This window comes from Raphanus sativus, unplaced genomic scaffold (genome assembly GCF_000801105.2).
Source record: "Raphanus sativus cultivar WK10039 unplaced genomic scaffold, ASM80110v3 Scaffold1887, whole genome shotgun sequence".
NCBI lineage: Eukaryota > Viridiplantae > Streptophyta > Magnoliopsida > Brassicales > Brassicaceae > Raphanus > Raphanus sativus.
Window position 1 is genome coordinate 1 of NW_026617196.1, and position 18,689 is coordinate 18,689.

The 18,689-nt window shown below is 41.3% G+C and overlaps 7 protein-coding genes and 1 non-coding gene across 11 annotated transcripts; 5 read left to right on the forward strand and 3 right to left on the reverse strand.

The window, feature by feature from the left end:
- The first annotated feature begins 1,805 nt into the window (after positions 1-1,805).
- Positions 1,806-4,419, forward strand: LOC108839007 (wall-associated receptor kinase-like 8). Its single transcript, XM_056999534.1, has 3 exons — positions 1,806-2,796; positions 2,891-2,995; positions 3,066-4,419. Exons 1-3 carry the CDS (start codon positions 1,950-1,952, stop codon positions 4,271-4,273), a joined length of 2,160 nt encoding a protein of 719 aa, XP_056855514.1. The 5' UTR covers positions 1,806-1,949; the 3' UTR covers positions 4,274-4,419.
- A 70-nt stretch (positions 4,420-4,489) lies between these two features.
- Positions 4,490-6,378, reverse strand: LOC108822390 (F-box/kelch-repeat protein At1g16250). Its single transcript, XM_018595451.2, has 3 exons — positions 6,220-6,378; positions 5,531-6,106; positions 4,490-5,445 (listed from the first exon to the last, which is right to left on the reverse strand). Coding segments are annotated over exons 1-3 (1,152 nt in total). The 5' UTR covers positions 6,222-6,378; the 3' UTR covers positions 4,490-4,871.
- Positions 6,379-6,621: 243 nt separating this feature from the next.
- LOC108822389 (uncharacterized) lies at positions 6,622-8,837 on the reverse strand. 4 transcript variants are annotated; one of them, XM_018595447.1, is made up of 7 exons: positions 8,746-8,837; positions 8,315-8,536; positions 7,999-8,238; positions 7,811-7,922; positions 7,558-7,732; positions 7,234-7,474; positions 6,622-7,099 (listed from the first exon to the last, which is right to left on the reverse strand). In XM_018595447.1, the coding sequence occupies exons 2-7, from the start codon at positions 8,496-8,498 to the stop codon at positions 6,813-6,815; spliced, it is 1,239 nt and encodes a 412-aa protein (XP_018450949.1). In that variant the 5' UTR covers positions 8,499-8,536; positions 8,746-8,837; the 3' UTR covers positions 6,622-6,812. The 4 variants fall into 4 exon arrangements, with proteins under 4 accessions (XP_018450949.1, XP_018450951.1, XP_018450950.1 ...); XM_018595449.2 differs by having other exon boundaries at positions 8,315-8,533; positions 8,746-8,825; XM_018595448.2 differs by having other exon boundaries at positions 8,661-8,800.
- Positions 8,838-10,065: 1,228 nt separating this feature from the next.
- On the forward strand, positions 10,066-11,064 carry LOC108821129 (uncharacterized). Its single transcript, XM_018594178.2, has 2 exons — positions 10,066-10,383; positions 10,654-11,064. Exon 2 carries the CDS (start codon positions 10,673-10,675, stop codon positions 10,937-10,939), a length of 267 nt encoding a protein of 88 aa, XP_018449680.1. The 5' UTR covers positions 10,066-10,383; positions 10,654-10,672; the 3' UTR covers positions 10,940-11,064.
- Positions 11,065-11,141: 77 nt separating this feature from the next.
- On the forward strand, positions 11,142-11,214 carry TRNAK-CUU (transfer RNA lysine (anticodon CUU)). Its single transcript has one exon. It is a non-coding gene; the product is annotated as a tRNA-Lys (tRNA).
- Positions 11,215-11,370: 156 nt separating this feature from the next.
- Positions 11,371-13,341, reverse strand: LOC108819686 (uncharacterized). Its single transcript, XM_056999533.1, has 8 exons — positions 13,030-13,341; positions 12,875-12,940; positions 12,680-12,722; positions 12,390-12,429; positions 12,173-12,221; positions 11,972-12,039; positions 11,785-11,893; positions 11,371-11,677 (listed from the first exon to the last, which is right to left on the reverse strand). The coding sequence occupies exons 1-8, from the start codon at positions 13,156-13,158 to the stop codon at positions 11,564-11,566; spliced, it is 618 nt and encodes a 205-aa protein (XP_056855513.1). The 5' UTR covers positions 13,159-13,341; the 3' UTR covers positions 11,371-11,563.
- A 52-nt stretch (positions 13,342-13,393) lies between these two features.
- Positions 13,394-15,732, forward strand: LOC130504913 (heat shock 70 kDa protein 5-like). Its single transcript, XM_056999532.1, has one exon. It carries the CDS (start codon positions 13,588-13,590, stop codon positions 15,553-15,555), a length of 1,968 nt encoding a protein of 655 aa, XP_056855512.1. The 5' UTR covers positions 13,394-13,587; the 3' UTR covers positions 15,556-15,732.
- A 616-nt stretch (positions 15,733-16,348) lies between these two features.
- LOC108818862 (uncharacterized) lies at positions 16,349-18,535 on the forward strand. Its single transcript, XM_018591812.2, has 5 exons — positions 16,349-17,173; positions 17,435-17,492; positions 17,601-17,684; positions 17,792-17,921; positions 17,998-18,535. Exons 1-5 carry the CDS (start codon positions 16,639-16,641, stop codon positions 18,292-18,294), a joined length of 1,104 nt encoding a protein of 367 aa, XP_018447314.1. The 5' UTR covers positions 16,349-16,638; the 3' UTR covers positions 18,295-18,535.
- Positions 18,536-18,689: the final 154 nt, after the last annotated feature.

Below are 18,689 nucleotides of genomic sequence, written 5' to 3' on the forward strand. Positions count from 1 at the left end.
TATGGTAATAGTTATTAACAAAAAAGTAACTTGCATAACAAATAGATTTTTATGTGTCGTTTTAAAATATATACATGTTTCTTATAAACTAAACTATATTCAGATCATACTATTTTTTAAAAAATCATATACATTCGGTTTAAATGCTATATACCAAAACAAAACCATATTGTCTATTTCGGTCCGATTCGGTATTTTACACACATTGAACAGCCCTGACAAATGATACATGGAAATTCGTTGGAAGATCGCGATAACCGGAGATAACCAGCTCTTTTTTTCTTTTGAGCGGTTTAATAAAAAAAAGAAACAAAAACGGCACCGAGCTCGAAACAGCACGTAGTTTACTTCCCAGACGATAGACGGCGAGCTTTTCATTTGAACTCAGACAACATACAATGTGCATCCCATGGACAAGAACGTTCAAAGATTTTGAATACACCGATCTTTCAATCATTCATATACATGGCTTGTTTACGGTTTGCTTAGAACTTTAACCTTTAAGTTTCCTTTTGCAGACTGATGTGAACCTTATTCATGAAATAGAAGCGGAAGTTGGAAAACAGATGGAACTGTTCGACTAGAAATCATTGATATTTTCGCTCTGTGATATACATTAAAGTACTTGTTATGTGTAATTAGCTCAATTTTATACAATAGTCATACCAGCTACTTTCACCACGGTGTTCTAGTATTATTAGGCTTCGATTCATCATGGTAATTGGTGTAAGAGGAAAGTAAGAAGATTAGTTATTAGCCATGAGATATGTTGTCCAATGTCCATGCATCTTAACTCCGAGCAAAGGCCTAATGAGGCTTATGCAAGTTTCTGAATCCTGTAGGTGTCAAAAGCTAATTAAAGGATGGCAATGATGAAGATGCTAGACGATGGATTCCAAGACACTTGCGGATAGAGGGATCCTTAGTTGCAGAAGAAAACTGATTGGCTACATTTTCAGAATAGTCCGGTAAGAAACATTCGCAAGTCCATTAGTTGGTTCAGTGACTCTTACGTACAAGCTGTCAAGCTAGTGACTATGACATGAATATGAATGAATGATGAAAGAGGTGGAAGGTTCGAACCGGTTTTGTATTACAGTTTTAAAGGTTTGAGTTGCATTAGTAGACACGTGGAAGTCAACAACGTACTACTACGAAAGGAAAAACTGTACATCGTGATCGTCTGTTTGATGGTGACGGTACGAACTATCACTCTAAAACTCTGCCTTTTGTTTTGTTCGAAGAGGCTTAGCAAGAAGAAAGTTTGCATTTTTCATAAAGAATATTACTCTCTCCTTATCAATTTAAGAGATCTTTAACAATTTTTATTTTGTTTTATAACAAGTGATATTTTCACTATCCTAAATAAAATTTAATGTTATTCAAAATTTGTGATCATTTTTTTTTTTGAAGAATGTTAAATTAATTCAACCAAAAAAAAACTGTTTACAACTAGTGTTGCTGTTTTTGCAATCAATACCAAGCTAGCTTTACATCACATTTGAAATTATTTGTGACCAATTATAAAATATTATACTATTTTTATTGGTTAAATCAGTTTTATTTAATGTGATTTTTATGTAACCAAGATAAATTGCATAAAAAATTGTATTTTCTTAATATTTGTATAAAAAACTTAAACATCTTCAAAGTAATAAAGAGGGAGCTTTTTTTTTTTTGACAATTTAGAGATGTATATTATCCTCTTTTAGTCTTTTCCATGGTTTTATCATATTGTATGAATAAGCCGAGCCCACTCATAATAAATGGTAAGGCTAAATTTTATGAGTCAAGGTCTTCGTTGATGCAAACACGAAGCAAATTAAAAAAAAAGGTTGAATCTTTGACTTATCTTTGTCTAACAAGACAGAGAGAAAGAGAAGTGTGCCTGAACCAGAAAAATAACTTGTTGAGCTTCTTGAGTTCTCAAACAGAGAGAGAAAGAGAAAATGTGTTGTGGTCTGAAACGTTCCTTTGTAGCATTGATTCTGTTTCGAATCTGCCAACACGCAGCTGCTTCTACTACTTCTTTCCCTCTCGCACTACGCAACTGCAAAGACCACTGTGGAGCTGTTAGTGTTCCTTACCCTTTTGGGATAGGCCAAGGCTGTTACAAGAACAGATGGTTCGAGATTGTTTGCAGCAACAGCACATCAGACCAAGGGAAAATACTTTTCTTGCCAAGCATCAAACGGCAAGTTACTTCCTTCAACGTTGGAAACTTCTTTGCCACATCGGTCTTCAGCAAGTTTTACATTCAGAGTCCACTGAAACAGTCAGGTTGTTCCATTGGAGATGCTGATTCATCAATGAATCTGACGGGGAGTCCATTCTTCATAACAGAGAGTAATATGTTCACAGCTGTTGGATGTAACAACAAGGCGTCTATGAACGCTACAGGGTTACAAATCCTGGGATGTGAAGCGACCTGTGGCAATAAGATACGGTCTTACAAAGATGCTAACAAGCGTTGTATTGGTTATAAATGCTGTCAGATGCCTATACCACCTGATCTTCAAGTGTTTGATGCAACCGTGGGAGAACTGGAACCAGGTAAAGAAGGATGTCAGGTTGCCTTTTTGACACTGTGGACCTTGTCAGGGTCCTCGTTCATGTCCCATGAGTTATCGGAGTACGATGCATACACGACAATGGAGCTAGAATGGCGTCTTGATCTTTCCAAGACGTCTTCAGAAGGTGTGCGTTGCAACAACAATACATTTGCCGAAGATGGTTATCAGTGTTCATGTAGAGATGGTTACAAAGGAAATCCTTACATACCTGGTGGATGTCAGGGTATGTTACTTCCTTCTCAGATCGAATAAAGAGCTTAAGTGTGGTTTATTACTGTGTCACTTGTGTGCAACTTGTGAACTTGTATTGTCCATAGACATTGATGAATGCAGAATCCCACATGGAAATAACTGTGGAAGGAACAAGTGTGTGAATGTTATTGGATCATACAGATGTGAGAAAACTTTCACACCCATTTTAGGTAAGTTTTTAACATATTTTTGACATAATCTTTGTTGAAAGTGAAAAGTTTTAACTAGCTTACAATGCAGGTGTAACTCTAAGTTCTGGACTGTTTCTACTGGCCGTTGGTATGTGGCTGCTATGCAAGGTTCACAGAAAGCGCAAAGCAGCCAAGCAAAAGCATAAGTTCTTCAAACGGAATGGAGGATTGTTGTTACAGCAACAAACACACTTCCTTCAAGGCAGTGTCAACAGAACCAACCTGTTCAGCTCCGGTGACCTGGAGAAGGCAACTGATAAATTCAACGCGAGCAGGATACTGGGGCAAGGCGGACAAGGTACCGTTTACAAGGGGATGTTAGAAGATGGGATGATTGTTGCAGTCAAGAAGTCCAAAGCACTAGAGGAAGAGAATCTCGAGGAGTTCATCAATGAGATTATCCTTTTATCACAGATTAACCATAGAAACGTTGTCAAGATCTTAGAATGTTGTCTTGAGACAGAGGTACCTATGTTGGTGTATGAGTTTATTCCCAACCGCAACTTGTTTGATCATCTACATAACCAATCAGAAGACTTCCCAATGACTTGGGAAGTCCGTCTCCGCATCGCCTGGGAAGTTGCAGATGCCCTCTCCTACCTGCATTCAGCAGCCTCTGTACCAATCTATCATAGAGATGTCAAGTCAACAAACATCTTGTTGGATGAAAAGCACCGTGCAAAAGTATCAGATTTTGGGATTTCGAGATCTGTTCCTCTAGATGATACTCACTTGACGACAGTGGTGCAAGGAACGGTTGGATATGTAGACCCAGAGTACCTCCAGTCAAACCACTTCACAGGGAAGAGTGACGTCTACAGCTTTGGAGTTGTGCTCATTGAGCTTGTAACTGGAGGAAAACCTGTCTCCCTTCTGAGGCCACAAGAAGTCAGAATGTTGGGAGCTTACTTCCTTGAAGCCATGAGGAATGACAGACTTGACGACATTCTCGATGCTCGCATCAAGGAGGAATGTGATCAAGAAGAAGTCCTTGCGGTAGCCAGACTTGCACGAAGGTGTTTGAGATTGAACTCAGAACATCGCCCGACCATGAGAGACGTCTTTATTGAACTTGATAGGATACAATCCGAGGGAAAAGGCACTCAGATCCAAGCACAGAATGGTGAAGATCATGGCCACATCCATATCTCAATACCAGAGTCCATGTCGCTCAGTTACACTTCTCCGGACATAGTCGTTGAAAACAGCTCATTCTCACTGGACTCGAAACCACTGATGCCTCACAACACACAGTGACTGGAGAACCTATGCTCTTCACCTTCCAAGATCAGTAAAGAATATGATATGCAATGAACATTCAAGGTCTTAGTCTTATAACTTGTATAAATGTAAATCCTTATCTTCATCCAATAGTTCCTCTGTGTATAATTTATTTTACCGGATGTCTCTGAGGGATTCCCCTTATCTGCACACTATGCAGCAAATCCAAACAAATAAAAACGAGACTACAAAAGAAGCAAACTATTTGCATCACTCTTATATAATCTTTAACGTGTTCATACACATGATACACCTCTGGAAAATAAGCAACCATAATAGACAGCAAAGTAGCACGTAAGACTATAGTTTTAATTTCCAAGCTGCCATGAAAATAAATAATTTCTAATTTTGCTCTTCTTATCTTATCCACAAGCGATGCAAGACTTATGTAGTAATGCCCAAATGGAATGCCAAAGTTGCATGTTTGTGAAAAAGAAGAAGCTTAAAGCAGATACTTGTGAAAACCAAGTCTTTTCCATGGCTCCTCCTTTACTAGATTTCTCTTCTAACCATGTCCACAATTGACGAATCGACTGTTTATATAAATGCATCCAGAGAGATTCTATCGCCTTGGTTAAGGGGGAGAAGATTCTTCCAAGGATACACAACCAGTGATGGACCCACCGGCTGGCATGCACATCGGTTTGGTCTCTCTCCAATTCAGAGGCATATCCAAAGGGTTACACACCCTTACGACAGACAATCTCACAATGTCAAACCTCCCTGCTCCTGACTCTTCCCATTTAAGTACCTTCCCTCCTATAACATAGAGCTCATCCCTCAGAGCCGCGAAACCGTATCCAAAGGCCTCTAACTCTCTCGGGTGATTAGAGAGAACAACAGACGGAACCGAACCAACATTGTACCATTGTCCTTCCTCTGTATCCCTCGTCTTGATCAAACTCTCTCCCCAATCCACAATCGTGTACACTCTGTCGTTTCTCATCACCTGAACAGCAAACTGCATCGCCCTGGAGAAAGGCCAGATATCCTCCACGGTTGACCAGCTCATCTCTAAAGGATCAAACACTTCAGAGAAACTTTGCTCTCCGAACCCAACCTGATCACTCAAAACATGAAACGACCCTCTGTAAGATAACCCCGAGCAGTCCATCTGTGGTCTAGGCATCGCTGGTAACTCCTCCCACCTACAACACTGCCACGTCAGCCCCCATTTTGATAGTTTCTTACCAAATACAAAAAAAAAAGTAAAAACCAACAAGATTAGAGTACCTATCAGCCACAGGATCATAAACCTCAGCAGATGAAATCCCTCTGGAATGCGTTAGATTACGACCACCAGCAACATAAACCTTGCCAGAGACAGCACAACAAGCGAAATGAGTCCTCGGCGTCCTCATACTAGCAACCATCCTCCACTCTTTCTTAAACGGATCAAACCTCATGACATCTCTAGTGACAACAGGCTTCTGATGAGGAAACGAAGACACGGACGGCGCGTAGCAACCACCAATCACAAGCAAACAATTGGAAACGCAAACACAGGCGAAGCCAGAGTGATGCCATCCGTCTTGAACAGCTCTGGTTCTAGGCAAAGGGTGCCACCGATCAGCTTCGGGGTCGTAAGCAACCCACTGGTTCTTGGACTGTTCGGTGAGGACGAACAGCCAGGTGCCGGACCATCCGTTTCTGGATTTGAAGGAGGAGTAATCGGGACTGCGGAGTAAGTCTCTCCACCCTCTGGAGACGCACTCGAGGGCTCCGTGGTAGCCGTGAGAGAGCTTCGCTATGCATCTTAAAGCTAAATCATCGGGTAAGCCTGGGATGATGGACTGTTCCGTGGAGTCCCTGAGGACATAACCATTTTTTGGATATATAAATCGATTCGGTTTTACGGAAAAAAAAGTGTAGATCTTTGGATTAAGGAGATAATGGTAAGGCTAATTAGAGAGCTAACTTACATGATTTGACCTCGAGAGATTGTGAATGTACTTTGCGATCGATCCCCTTTCTCGAACTTGCTTTACAAAACTAAAGTTAGCAACTTTCCTGAATCAAAACACCTCGGAGCGCAAATCAAGTTTCTGGAAAACGAAGACTGTGGAAGAAGAAGACAACCGAAATGGATAGATCCATTAAAAATGGGTCGAAATACTTATCTAGTCCTTCACTTATATATGTTTTCGTTTTTGTAACACCTTACTTTCATAAATAGTGATTAACCCCTAACATTCGACGTATTGTACAAAACGACGTCGTTTTTACTTTCGAAGATAATCAAGGGGGGCGACTCTGGACAAACGCGAACATTTGAGATCAACATAGCGATTTATGTCAAAGCAAGAGTAAGAATGCTCACTGCATTAGGAGAAAGCAAATATTTATATTTATATTTATATTTATTTTACAAATAGACCAACAAAGGCCATGCGTGAGAAAGATATCAGCACAAGAGACTGTATTATAGACGAAATATAGATTCTTTCTTTTTCTTTTTACATATTCAAGATCCATGGAAAGTTTTTTTCAGAATCTCCGGTGGATTTTATTAAGCTCAGAACTCACGGTCAGGGAAGAGAATCGGAGCAACGAGTGACCAGATGAAGAGACCAGCAGTGGCCCAGCTGGTGACAACACGGACCCACACAGACGGCCAACCTACATCCACCAGCTTCCCACTTTCACCAACCGAAGTTGACCAACCGGTTAAGAGCATCGCAGAGTACATGCTGGCGAGGGAGAAGATGATGTGGAAGAATGCGTACGAGTATGCGACTGGCTTCTTCTCCTCTTTCTCTTCTTTCTCTTCTGCTTTCCCGTCTAGTGGAAGTAGAGGCTTCCCTGAACAGTGTCAACAAAGCAAAATCCGTTAAAATACTTGCAACCACTCTGTAGATGTTTTAACAGTGTTGAGAACTAAATAAACCAAAACTAGAAAAGGAATTGGAGAAAAGGATTGTTGTGGAAGTATATACCTGCGCGGGGAGAATCAGGAGGGGAGAGAAGGGTAGTGGAAGAACCAGCACGAACCGCGGAATAAACGACAGAGAGAACAGTTGTGAGTAACCCAATGGTCATAGTGCCTGTTGAGACAGCTTTCGAGTGTTTGTGGAGACTATTGCATTCGTAATCTCTAGGTTCACTTGCAAGTCCACTGTAACAGAGGTACATGCAGTAGAAAGATATAACTGATGCTGGTAAAATGCTTCCACCGACCTGCAAAACAATTTGGCTTCATCGAGTCTGAAGATGAGAGCAACAAGAAATTAAAAGGTTTTTAAAAAAGTCCAAAAACTTACGGCGGGATGCAAGACTACAACAGCAAAGACGAATACGAATATCAAAGTCATGACGATGAAGAAAGTGTTGAGACCACAGTCATGTCCAGATGGAGTAAACCAATGGAAGAGAAGTCCAGAGAAGACGAATGTCGCCAAATAACATACAAGAGAAACTACTAGCAACGCAGCATACCTACATACATATAAAGTCCACTGCTTAGATTAGCAGCGAAATTATTCAAAGTCACATAATGGATTTTTTTATACTAACCAGAACTGCTCGTCGTAGCCAACCCATGTGTCATTCCATCCATGAACGAAATCCAAAAGAAGCACAACTTGTACGAGAAGAAAAAACCCAGCACCAAACTTCGACATTGACTCTGAAAAGATGTTAGTTCTTCTAAGTTAAATAACTTCATCGGAACATTAAAAACATTGATATAGATGGCAAATTACCATAAAAGCTGATGACTTCATTAGGAACGAAGAACATCAAGATGACCAAAATGAACCAGCAGATCACTTTCATCATCCAGCCACCGTGGTGAATACCATCACGAGGGTCTTTCTGAGTCTTCACACCAATCATCATAACCGACAGAATCGAGAAAAACACGAAATTCCCCAAGCTGACACGCAGGACCGCATCAGTCTCAAACCATTCCCGATCAGGTGTCTTGTGAAAATGGTTAATCCCTGCACAAACAAAAAAGTTAATGATCATCTCCACAAGCTAAAACAATACAAAGACAGTAAGAAGAGAAGAACTTACAAGGGAGCTTCTCCATGAGAGGAGCAGCAACCTCACGGAGAATCCACGAAACGATTAGAGAAAGTGCAAAGAGACCACAGTAAGCAATTCTAGCAGAACGTCTGCTGATGCTTGAAACCACCGTGCGGCAAGCATCGCATGCACAAGCAGCACAGCACGATGCGAGACAAGAAGCTGCCCACATTCTTCGAGGATCAAAAGGTTGGATTCAATATTCAGCTGCTGTGGGTATATGAGAAGAAAACACAAACACTCATCATTAAAATTCATACAATTCCTCATCTAATATTCACCAAGTTATCACACAAAAAAAAAAACTAATTTCGATTGTCGATCTAAGCTTTACCCAGAGGAACTAGTTTTACTGATCGGATTTGAGCTCAAGGAAGAAAACCCCAAATCGATTTCAGCACAGAGAAGATCGAAAATACCTTTTCGCTATCGATAAAGTCTTGAGCTTTCCTTTCTCTCTTTCAAAAGTATAAGACCTCGATGTTTCCTTATTCTCGCTACCTAACAAGGAATGATTGGTAATAAACCATCGATTCAAATTTGATGGACCTTTCTTATTAAGCCCACTAAAAGCCCAACGAATGCTCACTATTATATCACCCAATATTAAGCCCACTAATGACCCAACAAATACCCAATATGCCAACTAACTAATCAGTGATGCAGAATGATAAAAAAAAAAAAAACAAGAAGATTCCGTGTCTTCCTTTAACTTTTGCTTTTGTAGTGTATCAGGCTAGGCCTGCGACTTTTAACCGGAACCGTTTACCCGAACCGGATCCAGTCCGAAATAGATCGGTACGGTACGGTTTTGGTATTCATCAATGTACCCATCGGATAATTTTATGAATAATCATGGATATCGGATCGGATTACGGTTTTGGTAGAAAATTCGATTTTTATGGTTCTGGCAGAAAATTCAGTATTCTGGTTTTGGCGAAAAAAACTCAGTTTTGACGAGAAAATTCGTTTTACGGGGTTGGAGTGAAAACTCTATTTTCTAGTTTTGGCGGGAAACTAATTTTTTTACGGGTTTTGGCGGAAAACTCGGTTTTACGATTTTGACGGAAAAACTTATTTTACGGTTTTGGTGTGAAAACTATATTTTCTAGTTTTGGCGGGAAACTAACTTTTTACGGGTTTTAGCGGAAAACTCGGTTTTACGATTTTGACGGGAAAACTCGTTTTATGGTTTTGGCGTGAAAACTATATTTTCTAGTTTTGGCGGGAAACTAATTTTTTACGGATTTTGGCGGAAAACTCGGTTTTACGATTTTGACGGAAAAATTTGATTTTACGGTTTTGACGGAAAAACTCGATTTTATGGTTTTTACGGTTTTAGCAAAAAACTCGATATTGTGGTTTTGATGGAAATACATGGTTTTACGATTTACCAGGACAATTTAATTTACGTTTATATAATAAAAATCAGTTAAAAAATTTTATTTGTTTTGTTTATTTTTTTGTTAAAAGAATATAAAGTTAAAATAATTAAAAATTAAATCAATAGTAATAGTTTAAATAGGTCTAAATAGGTATATGTAAATTCAGGGTTCTAGATACCTTTAATAAACTTATTTTTAAATAGATATAAATGTATATGTGTTATAAGTGGAGTGGTTCTTAAATGGTATGGGTTTAAATGGGGTGGGTTTAATTGGGGTGAGTTTTACCTTTTAAACATCCTTAATAAAAGCCATGTAGAACATGCCAATCAATCCAAAAACATGCATGCCCATTACCCATCATCTTTTTAAAAACAAAGTGGCAGCTAAACACGCATTATCATTTTTTCCCTCTCTATCTCTATCTATTTTCTAATTTATCTTTTGAAAAATTTAATATAGAATCACTAGATTCCCGTCGTATGCAACGGAGTTAATAAACCGCGACGGAGGAGATCGATTCCGCTCTCTCTCTATCTATATATCGGAAACGCCGCCGGAGAATCAACACTTAGCGAAGGACTAATCTGCGTGTTGACGGAGCTGGAAGCAGCTGCTATTTTATCTTCTCCAGATCTCTAACCGATTCTCTCACCTCTTCCTGTTTCACCGGTTCGTTTTCTAGGGATCCATTTCCTCAGCTATCGACATGAAATTCTGATTATAGAATCCTTCCACATTGACATCGTCTGTTTCCTCGAATCTCTCTTTCTCCAATGTGCATTGACGATGGGATCCATGGACCATGTTTGATGCCAATTATAAAAGACTAATTGATCGAAATGTTCACATAATTGATCTCGAGATTTGAATTGCTGTATGATTGATTGATAAAAATCTAAGATGGTTTTTTTACACTGTGTTTCTCATTTTTTGTTACAGGTTGTTAAAATCAAAAGCAATGGTTATTGATGGGATCGTATCTTCACCGTTGAGGAGACACCAGTCTCTAAAGAAGCAGTGGGGAGAGTTGGGAAGCTGCTCCACGGTTATTAACAGGCATCGGTATCTCTTAACAGCATTGCTTCTTTTGGGCTTTCTCTGCACTGTTTATCTTTACTTTGCAGTCACTTTGGGTGCTAGGAACAACTCCTCGTGTTATGGCTTGACTGGGAACGACAAGGCTATCTGTCAAGCCATCTCTAAAGGGAAACTCAAACTGTTTTAGTTATTTGTTCTTGTACTACTACATTCTTTGTTCTTTTATTGATTGTATAATGCCATTTGTGTGTATTGTTCCCATTACATGGTGATAAGCCAGAGATTTGTAATTGAAACATCGAAACATTTTCACTTTATGATGTCACAGTGGCTGAAAACATTTGGTAGCTTTTAGCTAAGATTCCGATAAAATAGGTGGTAAGTACCAAGCCCGTCTAGCTCAGTTGGTAGAGCGCAAGGCTCTTAACCTTGTGGTCGTGGGTTCGAGCCCCACGGTGGGCGCAATTGTTTTTGAAAAATAACTTTTTTTCCTTTTCTGGTTAACTCCGTTGTGTGATAATAGCTCCTAATCTATGCTACTATCCAAATGCAGTGGGGGAGTACTTTTATAGACAACGTCTGATGATACAGACTGACATAAAAGATCAACTACACTATACAAAGTTTTCTTTCATTTGCATTTTGCCAAAACATGGTTGGATTTCATCTCTCAAGTCTGCGATCGATGACTTTAGAATTTTGTTAATCTGAAACAGTTGCTTCATTCTCTACATAACAAAACGTATGTTCTAACCTAACGAAAAAAATTTGGCCCTATTGTTGTGAAACTCGTTTTGCAGATCCAGGTCTTCTACGCCACCTTCAAATTCTTTTGTTTCCTAAACAAGAACATGAAACTCAAGGAGAGAATCTGTCCAGCAATGTAGCCTCCTATAGCTCCATAAAACACACATATAGGCCACTCCTGTGCCAAAAGGGCCAATAATATAAGGATTAGTTATATATATATTCATTCCATAAACTCAAACCCCCATGACCAATACAAAGAACCAATATCTTGGATTATATAACCTGCCATGGCCTTTCCCAGTCGAGCGGCATAGGCCAAGCTCCAAACCATCCTCCAACAACTGCTCCATATGCTGGAATAACAATCATATATTCTGTATTTCCACTTGGTCTAAAAGAATGAAAAAAGGATGGATTAAGTACAGAATTGTGCGAACTATCATATAAGTTATAAAAATATATAACTTACTTCATCGAAGCAAATGCTCGATGCCAATCTGTCCACGATGCACCAAAAACTGCAGTTGGTGGTACGAACTATGGAATTTAAACATTATTAGAGACAATCAAAGGGGTGTTCCAAACTGCAGACACACATACATATGCGCAGTATAATCAATAGTACAACCTTTTTTTTAATTCATAGGAACTGCAGCAGGAGACAGCTTACCGTGAAAACAGACATGAGAAAGGACAAGTGAATTGTTTTTGGTAGATACCTGCATGAGATGAGACGTCGTGCTAATGTTAGCAAGCAGAAGGGTGATCACAATCAACAATAATTAGCCTTGTCAGCAATCTGAAAAGTCCAGACTACAAAAATGATACTTCCACACAAAAGAAAGATATCAGAATACTTAGATAAACAAGATCTTATTGAAACATACCGCATCCCAATAGGTGCACCCAAAGCATTCATAAAAGCCCCTATTGATCAAAACAAAACAAGAGGCTTAGAGAACTCACAAGTCACAATAAAGGGACACTAAAACAGTAAAATGAGCAGACATCGATCCTTCTTGGGGTTGACTATCAACAAAAGCTAATACGTATTGCTAACTTGAAGGGCTGGGGAGATCACTCACATGCTAAATCACTTGAATTTAAAGTTGATTGGTTCTGTTATTGTACAGCAAAAGAATGAAGAATTAGCAACTATGATAAGTAGAATACTAACCGGAAACTAGTCCTTGTACGCTTCGCCCAACAGCTTTAGACCACTGGGAAGAAATTAGCAAAATGATTGATTAATAGAGAGTTAAGCACAAGAGACGAAAGCATTGTGCTTTTCGTTCTCTCTGCATAAGTCAGCTTCTATGACCCCTCCAACGTCGCCGGAGATCACAACAAATCAGAAAGGATTCACACTCACCGAACATTTCTCTGGGGTTTTCCGTAAAAAGCTGTAGATGATTGCCACGACAGGAAACTCAATAATCTGAGAATTAACACCAAAGCAAGACTATAATATTTAACACTTGAGCAGTATTAAACAAGTCATGAATGCAAATAAGTAGAGTACAGTACCCAGAGGAGAAACAGAGTGAGAGATGGATCAGAGACGAGATCGACGGAAAATATGTTTCGCGCCACCCAGAACCCAACCCCCAGAAACAAACAAGTGATCAAATAAACAAAAAACGCCCCCAGAACCATCTCCAGTGGAGGTTTCTGTCTTCTTAGCCTCTTTCATGGCTTTCTTTTCTTCGGGATCAAAACTAGGAAGAAGACGTAGAAAAAAAGCTATTGGGCCTTTTTATTTACAAATGGGCTTACATTTTTAAAATATTAACCGGCTCTTATAGGCCCACAATCAATCCGAAGCGGTTGCCTGATAATTATCTCAAATGCGCCGGCGAATCCAGAAGTCTCTGGTACTTTTTGCGTGGCGACTTCTCCGTCTTTCCACATCTCCGTGTCGAGTCCTCTCTCGAAATGTCTTTGCTACTCCGATCATATCCATATATATATATATATATAGCTACTTCCACCGGTTCACATCCCTCATCAAGCAGGCTAACGAAGAACAACAAATCAAACAAACTTTTCTCATTTTAGCGAAATCTCACTTACAGCAAAGCAACAATGACTACACGATCGGAGAAAGCCGTCGGAATCGACCTCGGCACAACCTACAGCTGCGTCGGAGTGTGGATGAACGACCGCGTCGAGATCATCCCCAACGACCAGGGAAACCGCACGACCCCCTCCTACGTCGCCTTCACGGACACCGAGCGTCTAATCGGAGACTCCGCGAAGAACCAAGTGGCGCTGAACCCTCACAACACCGTCTTCGACGCGAAGCGTCTCATCGGGAGGAGATTCTCCGATCCTTCCGTCCAGAGCGACATGACTCACTGGCCGTTCAAAGTCGTCTCCGGACCAGGAGACAAGCCTATGATCGTCGTCTCGTACAAAAACGAGGAGAAGCAGTTCTCTCCCGAGGAGATATCTTCCATGGTGCTGATCAAGATGAGGGAAGTCGCTGAGTCCTTCTTAGGCCACGCGGTTAAAAACGCCGTCGTAACGGTCCCTGCTTATTTTAACGACTCTCAGAGACAGGCGACTAAAGACGCCGGTTCGATCTCTGGTTTAAACGTTTTACGGATTATTAACGAACCGACCGCCGCGGCTATTGCGTACGGTTTAGATAAAAAAGGGACGCAAACCGGTGAGAGGAACGTTTTGATTTTCGATCTAGGAGGCGGGACGTTTGATGTTTCTTTGTTAACGATCGAAGAAGGCGTCTTCGAGGTGAAGGCCACGGCTGGTGATACTCACCTCGGAGGCGAAGACTTCGACAACAGGCTCGTGAACCACTTCGTCTCGGAGTTTAGACGTAAGCACAAGAAGGATATCAGCGGGAACGCGAGGGCGTTGAGGAGGCTGAGAACGGCTTGCGAGAGAGCGAAGAGAACTCTCTCTTCAACAGCTCAGACGACGATAGAGATTGACTCTTTGCACGAAGGGGTTGACTTCTACGCGACGATCTCCCGCGCGAGGTTCGAGGAGATGAACATGGATCTGTTCAGGAAGTGTATGGACCCCGTGGAGAAGGTTCTTAGAGACGCCAAGATTGATAAGAACCGTGTCCACGAGGTGGTTCTTGTTGGAGGATCGACGAGGATTCCGAAGATTCAGCAGCTTCTGCAGGATTTCTTCAACGGGAAGGAGCTTTGTAAGAGCATTAACCCCGACGAAGCTGTTGCGTATGGAGCTGCCGTGCAGGCTGCGATTCTGACTGGTGAAGGGAGTGATAAGGTGCAGGATCTGCTGCTTCTTGACGTGGCGCCGTTGAGTCTTGGATTAGAGACGGCTGGTGGGGTGATGACTGTGTTGATCCCGAGGAACACGACGGTTCCTTGTAAGAAGGAGCAGGTGTTCTCCACGTATTCGGATAACCAGCCGGGTGTTTTGATTCAAGTGTATGAGGGAGAGCGTGCGAGGACGAGAGACAACAACCTTCTCGGAACGTTTGAGCTCAAAGGGATCCCTCCTGCTCCGCGTGGAGTTCCTCAGATCAATGTGTGTTTTGATATTGACGCTAACGGGATCTTGAACGTGTCGGCGGAGGATAAAACAGCTGGCGTGAAGAACCAGATCACGATCACGAACGACAAGGGGAGGTTGAGTAAAGAGGAGATTGAGAAGATGGTGCAGGACGCTGAGAAGTATAAGGCGGAGGATGAGCAGGTGAAGAAGAGAGTGGAGGCTAAGAACTCGCTGGAGAATTACGCTTATAACATGAGGAACACTGTTAAGGACGAGAAGCTGGCTGGGAAGCTGGATCAGGAAGATAAGCAGAAGATCGAGAAGGCGATTGATGAGACGATTGAGTGGATTGAAGGGAACCAGCTGGCGGAGGTTGATGAGTTTGAGTATAAATTGAAGGAGCTGGAGGGGATTTGCAGCCCGATTATATCGAAGATGTATCAGGGAGGTGGTGGTGCTGGTGCTGGAGTTCCTAATGATGGTATGCCAGGAGACGGTGGGTCAGGTGGGTCTGGCGGCTCTGGTGGTGGAGCAGGTCCAAAGATAGAAGAGGTTGATTAGAGCGGTGGAGAGTGTGAAGACAAAAAGTGTGGAGTCTTTGTTGTACTTTTGTGTCTGAAGTATCTTAAAGAGTGTCGATAGGTGTTTTGATAGTGATGATGAAAGCAATGTAGTTGTATGGTGTACTCTATGTCAGTTTGTTTCGAAGTAAAATAAATAACGTGATCTGCCTTTTCCTCATAATATTTAGTTCGTGTGTTTACCAGTTGCTGAATCTTTTAACAGTGTCTGTGACATCATGAAGAGTGTCAAAGCCGTGTGAAGCTCTTCACCTCTGCTAACACGAGCAATCATTCGATGCATAGCTAATGATAAACACTAACTAAAGCATTAATGAGAACTTAGGCTTCTTGCTGCTTGGTGTCAATGTGTCATCATTCAAAAAGGAAAGACGCTGAACTGAGACGCTTTGTAGAAGACGAAGATGCGTTGGTCCCTTTTGTGGCTATTTTTCAACGTTAGAATAAAATATGCATTTAATAAAGGCTAATAGTAAAATAAATTACGGCAGTTGCGTAAATATTTGCCTCATCGACTAATTAAAACTTTTGTCTTGATCCGGACATGATTACACGAGCAGACATTCCTAATCTGAGAAGCATTAATGAATTTGATGATTATTAAACACAAGTGAACTTTACAGTAATCAAACCCATCTCATTATCGGGTCGGGTCAGGTTGGAGTAAACGATCAGCAAAAGAAGAACCAAATGCTTACGTGTTAAGCAGTGATTGGCGGACGACCTTTTCTTCTCGATTCTTTGCTCTCTCCTCTCTCTCTCTCTCTCTCTCTCTCTCTCTCTCTTCGCTTCGATTCGTTTCGTCGTCCTCGTCCATCAGAAAAGCTCCGTCTTTTATTTTCCTGAAGTCAAAAGACTGTTCCAAAACTTCCTCTGTGATTTTTCCTCTCTTTTCTCGTGAACACCGTGAAGGATGGTTTGCTAGATGATTCCAAAAAAGCTCCATTAGCTGTTAATGCAGCTGTAAAGTGTAGACCTTTCGATATTAATCTCTCTGAATCGAGCAAAGTTTGTAGCTTTTCAGTGTTTAGATCTGCTATTCTTTCGGTTTAGAATCGGTTCAATGTCGGTTCCACCTCGATTCCGGTCCGTGAATTCCGATGAGCGAGACTTCCGATCGGTTCTCGGTCCGACCGGGAACAAGCTTCAGAGGAAACCACCGGGGATGAAGCTGGAGAATAGTAAGAAGATGACGACGACCAACACCATCGAGTCAAAAGATGAGAAAACGAAGAAGAAACCAGATCCTCCTGCTTCGCCGACGACGACTCTGAAGCAATGCTCCTCTCTCTGCTCTTCGCTACTCAGACGACGGAACAGTGGTGCCTCCTCCATGACTGCTTCGTATTCCTCTGACGCCTCGTCTTCTTGCGAGTCGTCGCATTTGAGCGTGGCGTCTTCTTCTTGCCGTAAGAAGGCTGTTGCGAGGCGAAGCGGGTCTGTCTCTTCTGTTGGTACTACGTCTGCGGTGGTGGTGGCGAGAAGGAAGCAGGTTGATGAGAAAGAAGATAAAGCTGCTGCTGCTGGTGGTGGTGTTAGTAACGGTGATTGCTTCGCTGACGGTCGGAGAAGATGTGCTTGGATCACTCCTAAGTCTGGTGAGAATCTTCTTTTTCACCTTTCAGTCTTCCCTGTGATTTGTTTGTTAAAGCGTGTGCATATCTGAATCACTTGTATGTTGTTTCTGAGGTGTGAAGATAGGTTATCTGTTAGCTTTCTTGTCACTTTGCTGTTACTTAAAAAGTTTTCATGCCAAGAAGCTGTTTCTACTACTCTTATGTGCCATATCTTTTCTCTTTGCTTCTCTAGTGGTTGTTGGCTAATAAGGTTGTTGTTTTTTCTTTTTGTTCTTGCAAAAGACCCGTGTTATGTTGCTTTCCACGACGAAGAATGGGGAGTTCCTGTTCATGAAGACAAGTAAGTGCCGTGCCATACTCAAAAAAACTATTTTCCTTTTATGAGAGAGATGCACTTTGTTAATTAATTATAATAGAGTCTCTTACCACTTTGGTTAACTTTGTGTAGGAAGCTTTTCGAGTTATTATGTCTCTCTGGTGCTCTATCCGAACTCTCTTGGACTGACATTCTCTCCAGAAGGCAATTACTCAGGTAAACCAAACATTAACTTCTTTGTAATGATGACGTTTTAAATCTTCTGATGTCAAGCCATAAACTATTTTATACGAGCTCTGATCTCGAATTTTGCTTAAAAACAGGGAAGTTTTCATGGACTTCGATCCTGTTGCTGTTTCCAAACTCAACGAGAAAACGGTAACCTCTGCCATTTCCTTACTCTCAGAGGTCAAGCTAAGGTCAATCCTCGATAACGCACGCCAGGTGCGCAAGGTAATATAAGCTTCTGATCTTACACAACTTGTATTAAATCATTCTAGCTGATTAAGTCGTTGCTTCTTTTTTCCAGATCATAGCTGAATATGGATCATTTAAGAAGTACATGTGGAACTTTGTGAGCAACAAGCCTACACAGAGCCAGTTCAGGTATCAGCGACAAGTCCCTGTGAAGACATCAAAGGCCGAGTTTATAAGCAAAGATCTTGTACGCAGAGGCTTTCGCAGCGTGAGTCCAACGGTTATTTACTCCTTCATGCAAGCAGCTGGTCTTACAAACGACCACCTCATAGGCTGCTTCAGACACCAAGACTGTTGCGTGGTTGCAGAGACAACGACAACCAAGGCCAAGAAGACTGAACGAGAGTGATAAATAAGTTTTTAAGTGCAAATTGTGAAAGCTAATTGACGTGTTTGAGTAGTTCAATGTATTTGCTTGCAAAGTTGTTTGACGCAATGAGATTTTGCCACCGTACCGTGATGTGTTCTTGTGTTAGCGTTGTATAGATGTTTTTGGTTGTGCGCAGAATGTTGCGAGGGTCTCTTCTTTAGACCGGGACGTGTTTAGTTCTTTGAAATGAATCTACAGCTTTGATCACTGTAAACACAAATGTTTCACATAACCAGAGAAAGTAACCAAAACATAACCAAACATTTGTTTTGGCTGGATTCTTGTGCTGTCGAAGGAGGAAGAAGATGACCCTTCTCTTGCAAGCTTTTAACTGTGTCGTAAAGACTTTGCCTGGTGGATGTTAACTCTAAGCC

Bases quoted from the DNA above. Each gene is read 5' to 3' on its own strand.
- LOC108839007 (XM_056999534.1), top strand. From the start codon at position 1,950: ATGTGTTGTGGTCTGAAACGTTCCTTTGTAGCATTGATTCTGTTTCGA. The intron at 2,797-2,890 runs GTATGTTACTTC...TATTGTCCATAG, and splicing joins CATACCTGGTGGATGTCAGG to ACATTGATGAATGCAGAATC. The intron at 2,996-3,065 runs GTAAGTTTTTAA...CTTACAATGCAG, and splicing joins AACTTTCACACCCATTTTAG to GTGTAACTCTAAGTTCTGGA.
- LOC108822390 (XM_018595451.2), bottom strand. The intron at 5,446-5,530 runs GTACTCTAATCT...GCAGTGTTGTAG, and splicing joins TATGATCCTGTGGCTGATAG to GTGGGAGGAGTTACCAGCGA.
- LOC108822389 (XM_018595447.1), bottom strand. From the start codon at position 8,498: ATGTGGGCAGCTTCTTGTCTCGCATCGTGCTGTGCTGCTTGTGCATGC. The intron at 8,239-8,314 runs GTAAGTTCTTCT...TTGTTTGTGCAG, and splicing joins TCTCATGGAGAAGCTCCCTT to GGATTAACCATTTTCACAAG. The intron at 7,733-7,810 runs GTTAGTATAAAA...ATATGTATGTAG, and splicing joins GGCTACGACGAGCAGTTCTG to GTATGCTGCGTTGCTAGTAG.
- LOC108821129 (XM_018594178.2), top strand. From the start codon at position 10,673: ATGGTTATTGATGGGATCGTATCTTCACCGTTGAGGAGACACCAGTCT.
- LOC108819686 (XM_056999533.1), bottom strand. From the start codon at position 13,158: ATGGTTCTGGGGGCGTTTTTTGTTTATTTGATCACTTGTTTGTTTCTG. The intron at 12,941-13,029 runs GTACTGTACTCT...GTTAATTCTCAG, and splicing joins TCACTCTGTTTCTCCTCTGG to ATTATTGAGTTTCCTGTCGT. The intron at 12,430-12,679 runs GTTAGTATTCTA...TTTGATCAATAG, and splicing joins CGTACAAGGACTAGTTTCCG to GGGCTTTTATGAATGCTTTG.
- LOC130504913 (XM_056999532.1), top strand. From the start codon at position 13,588: ATGACTACACGATCGGAGAAAGCCGTCGGAATCGACCTCGGCACAACC.
- LOC108818862 (XM_018591812.2), top strand. From the start codon at position 16,639: ATGTCGGTTCCACCTCGATTCCGGTCCGTGAATTCCGATGAGCGAGAC. The intron at 17,493-17,600 runs GTAAGTGCCGTG...AACTTTGTGTAG, and splicing joins GTTCCTGTTCATGAAGACAA to GAAGCTTTTCGAGTTATTAT. The intron at 17,922-17,997 runs GTAATATAAGCT...TCTTTTTTCCAG, and splicing joins ACGCACGCCAGGTGCGCAAG to ATCATAGCTGAATATGGATC.